The sequence below is a fragment of the Trichechus manatus genome, unplaced genomic scaffold (genome assembly GCF_000243295.1).
Source record: "Trichechus manatus latirostris isolate Lorelei unplaced genomic scaffold, TriManLat1.0 scaffold00004, whole genome shotgun sequence".
Taxonomy (NCBI): domain Eukaryota; kingdom Metazoa; phylum Chordata; class Mammalia; order Sirenia; family Trichechidae; genus Trichechus; species Trichechus manatus.
The window spans coordinates 35514038-35518255 of NW_004443940.1; the positions used below are offsets into that span (position 1 = coordinate 35514038).

Consider the following 4218-nt stretch of genomic DNA (forward strand, 5'->3'; position numbering starts at 1 on the left):
CTTGTTGATCTGTTTCTAATGCATTGTGAGACCAGACCAAACCCATTGCCGTAAGTTGATTCTAACTCTTGGTGACCTCATATGTGTCAGAGTAGAACTGTGCTCTGCATGGTTTTCAGTGGATGATTTTTGGAAGTAAATTGTCAGGCTTTTCTTCTGAGGCACCTCTGGGTGGACTTGAACCTCCAGCCTTTCAGTTAGCTGCTGAGTGTGTTAACTGTTTGCACCACCCAGGGATTCCAAGATTTATTAACTAACTCAAAAAAATGCAGGAAGGGGACCTGTCCTGTTTCAAGAGTTTTCTGTTGGGGAGTTGGCCGATTCTGTATCCTTCAGTTGCTTTTTTTTGTTGTCTTTTGCTTTCCAGGATGAGGGTTGGGTGCCGCTTTGATTTTTCAGGCAGTTTCTGCTGACTGGGTGGGTGAGAGAAGGCCGAGATGGTTGAGTTGGTTCTTTTTGGGTCTGGGCCAGTTGGTCAGCTGGTATTTAGGAGAGAGATTATAAATATGAGGTGCTGTTCTGGTCCACAGGAGCCCTGGTGGCACAGTGGTTAAGAGATTGGCTGCTAACCAAAAGGTCAGCGGTTCGAATCTACCAGCCACTCCTTGGAAACTCCTGTGGGGCAGTTCTACTCTGTCCTATAGGGTTACTATGGGTCGGAATCAACTCGACAGCAACAGGCGTTTAAGGCTTGTACCCTGCTCTCATGCAGCTTGGACATGAACTTCAGACGGGGCAGAATTTGTGGTGGGCAGGCCTTTTGGGACATCCATGAGAACACTCTCCAGAATCTGGTCATTAAACTCTAGAGACCCAAGTAAGTTCAACTTCCATTTAATGGGGCTTACCGTGGGCCAAGGAGTCCCTGGGTGGCACAGATGGTTAAATACTCGGCTGCTAACCAGAAGATCAGTGTTTCAAATCCACTCAGAGGCATCTTGGAAGAAAGGCCTGGTGATCTACTTCCAAAACATCACAGCCATCGAAATACCCTATGGAACGTAGTTCTGCTCTGACACGCGTGGAGTTACCATGAGTCAGATCAGTCTGACAGCAGCTGGTTGGTTTGTTTGGTTCACTGTGGGCCAGGCCTTGCGTTGAGTGTTGGGGCGATAGAAATGGCTCTCACAGAGCTCCTGCCCTTAAGGAGGAGGGGATAATCACATGAATGGCAGCAAACATTTTTGAGTACTTACTGCATGCAGGCACTGGTATGAGCACTTGACAGCCCTCTGAGTTTTGTGCAGTCAGACATTCCTGTCTTACAGATAAGAGGCTGTGGGGATGGAGCCAGGAAGCAGGCCCGAGTGACGTTCTTCAGGCTAAGGCTGCGCTGCGCATCTAAGCATTATAATGTGTCAGCTTAGGTTCTCTGGGAGGTAGATGCCAAGAGGAGGCTAGATGTACAAGCGGTTTATGGGGGGCACCTGTGAAGGGTAAAGGGGAGGGAGCTGGAGCAGGCGGGGGAGCCTGTGCGGGCAGGACTGACTCCGGTGGCAGGAGAGGACACAGAGGTCAAGTTGGAAAGCCGCAATGCACTTAGAGAAAGTCTCAGCGGGCCAGCGGGGAGGCCCTGGCAAAGGCTCCTGCTGGGCAGGGATGGCCTGGCTCTAGAACCTCATCACGATCAGTAGTTGCCAAGAGAAAGGTAGCTTCCAGGTGAAGTCTGCAGTTAATCCAGAGGTGTGGCAGCGGGAGGCTGTGGATGCACGCTGCTCCCCACAGCAAGGTCTCCAGAAGGAAATGGACTGACCTGCCTGCGCGGCCGCCACGTCCTGTGCTACAGACCACTCCCTCCCCTGTGTCCACAGACGCTGCTCTGGAGTCTTCTCAGATGGATGAAAACACCTGCCGTCTTTAAAAGCCTGCGGGGGGGGAGGTGCTCTAGGTGCTCAAGTCTTGTTTTCAGATCTTCTTGTCAGGAAACCCTTCCTTCCTGCCTTCCATTTTCAACTACACTGTATTGAACTCATAGTCTGTGTTACGTGGGGGCCTTCTTTGTGCCTTCAGATAAGAACCACAACAAAGATACTGTTCTGTCGCTCTCCTGGTCATAGCATCCCCAAGGCTCTACTCAGAGTCACTGAGAGTTTGGTGTCTCACACCTGTTGTGTCTGTTTTTCACAGGTATGACTTAAGTCTGGATGAAATGAGAGCTTTGACGTTTCAGAGAGTGAAGTTTACCATGGGTTTGCCTCTGTTAAAACGTGCGATTCAGGGGCAGGTAAGTCCAGCCGTTGTTTTGGTGGTGGTGTGTGTGTGTGTGTGTGTGTGTGTGTGTGTGTGTGTGTGAGAGAGAGAGAGACAGAGAGAGATTGATCAGAGAGAGAGAGAGATTGATTAAAGACAGACAGAGAGAGACAGAGAGAGATTGATCAGAGAGAGAGAGAGATTGATTAAAGACAGAGAGAGAGAGAGAGAGAGATTGATCAAAGAGAGAGAGAAAGATTGATCAAAGACAGAGAGAGAGAGAGAGAGAGACTGATTGATTGATTTTGTTTTCTTTGCCTGTGTGACTTGCAGAAGTACATCATCTTGTCCTGGGGGAGGCAGACAGACTACGTCCGTATAACCTCCCTTTCTGCCCCACTCCTCGTTAACCTAACTGTCCCCCCCTTCCCTTGTCCCACGCATTCATTTCTCCTAAGGCCACAGGCTAGGACATGGAGAATCAGCAGCAGTAATGAAATATTTATTCACAATACCGGCATAATTTTAGGCATAAAGTTCTAATACCTGAGAAATGTAACTATCTCATTGTAGACGACTTTAAAGCATTTTAGACCTGTCCAAAATTTATGAGTCTTTTTTGTCTAAAAATTGCCATTCTAAATTCTTTGAAATTATTTTAGTCAATTTAATCTCATTAAAAAGAAAAAAGAAAAGAAAGAGAAGGAAGGAAGAAAGGAGGGAGGGAGGGAGGGAGAAAGGAAGGATATGTGGTTAGAGAGTTCCGTTTCGGTGCTAGCATTAGGAACTATGTACTGTGGCCGAGTTTACATCTCTTTTATTCAGCTTCCTGGCTACCTTAATTCTAACACTTTACACAGGTAACAAAATGTCTTCAGGTGAGACCCCCGGGGAAGGGCCTGAACTAGACTGCGTTTTAGCTCAGTGGAGAGCGGAGGAGCTGACCCTATCTCGAGGTGCGCCCCTGCCCTTCCTTCTCAGGTAGTCTGGGGAGTCCTCTTTCCTGGCTCAACCATGGAGGGGGGGTCTGGGGCTGAGGAGGAGGGGTCCCCCTGTTCAGGAGACCACTGGGGGCTTGTTTTCCTATGGAGTGTGCATCGGTGCCAACAGGGGCACGTGATCTATGCTGGAGACTGGGTCAGACTCTCCCAGAGGGATGTACCCACCCCTCACCCACCCTCTCCCTCTTAGTCTGCCCTCCTGGGGAGGCAGGGACTGAGCCCAGCATCTCCTTGTCAGGAGGGAATTATAGGCAGAGTCTTGGCGCCACCTCCTGAGGCCGTCTACCTGAGCTTCCTCCAAGCTGACGGTAGCCCTGCATTTTCACACTTAGACGGGAGCCTGAGGAGAGATGTTCACTTGGCAAAGGAAGCCTCACACAACAGAGTGCAGTGTGCTTGCAAAGTCTGAAAGGTCATTTCCTACCAGGCAGTCTGGCAAAGCAGATTTGCAAACCAGTACATTATCTCTCAACTGCACAAAGGTTACAGGGTCCTAAACAGAACCATAAAACCCTCTTTGGTTCTGCCCGCTTTGTCAGAGTCGGTCTCCAAATCAGGGTTCTGGTTGGAAGGAGAAATCCTGGTAAGTGGCCGCTCATTGCCCATCAAGTCTCTTGTTCCCTTAATCAACCCATGTCTGTGGCTTAATGTAGTGTGGTAAGGACAACCTGGACGTGAGGGTTGATCGCTCAAGGAGGTTAATTGCTACCCGACCCACTGAGCCTGATGAAGCGCCTTGAGCCCTGGCTCCCTGAGTGGTCCTAGGCAGCAGGGACAACTCTAGTCCTGGGATTGGATCTCCTCCCTCAGGGCGTGCTGGATTGGACCTGCGGAACCCCTCCAGGTTCGGTTCTGTTATGTGAGCATGCTTGGCCTTTCTCTCCGTGGGGACTCACAAAAGCCGTGAGCCAGAAGGAAAGTTAGCCCCGGTCAGCACGGCAGGCTGGAAGGATAGTAAGCGGGCCGTCAGCGGGGCAGGCCGGAGGGAGAGTAAGGGGGCCGTCAGCGGGGCAGGCCGGAGGGAGAG

At 50.4% G+C, this 4218-nt stretch overlaps 1 protein-coding gene across 1 annotated transcript in view; it reads left to right on the forward strand.

Moving 5' to 3' along the window:
• Nucleotides 1–1401: 1401 nt before the first annotated feature.
• The window catches only part of ACOXL (acyl-CoA oxidase like), a 284238-nt gene continuing 281421 nt past the window's right edge, over nt 1402–4218 (forward strand). Inside the window, 2 exon segments of the mRNA XM_023732378.1 lie at nt 1402–1436; nt 2128–2224. Of these exon segments, the coding sequence (XP_023588146.1) occupies nt 1402–1436; nt 2128–2224 (132 nt within the window).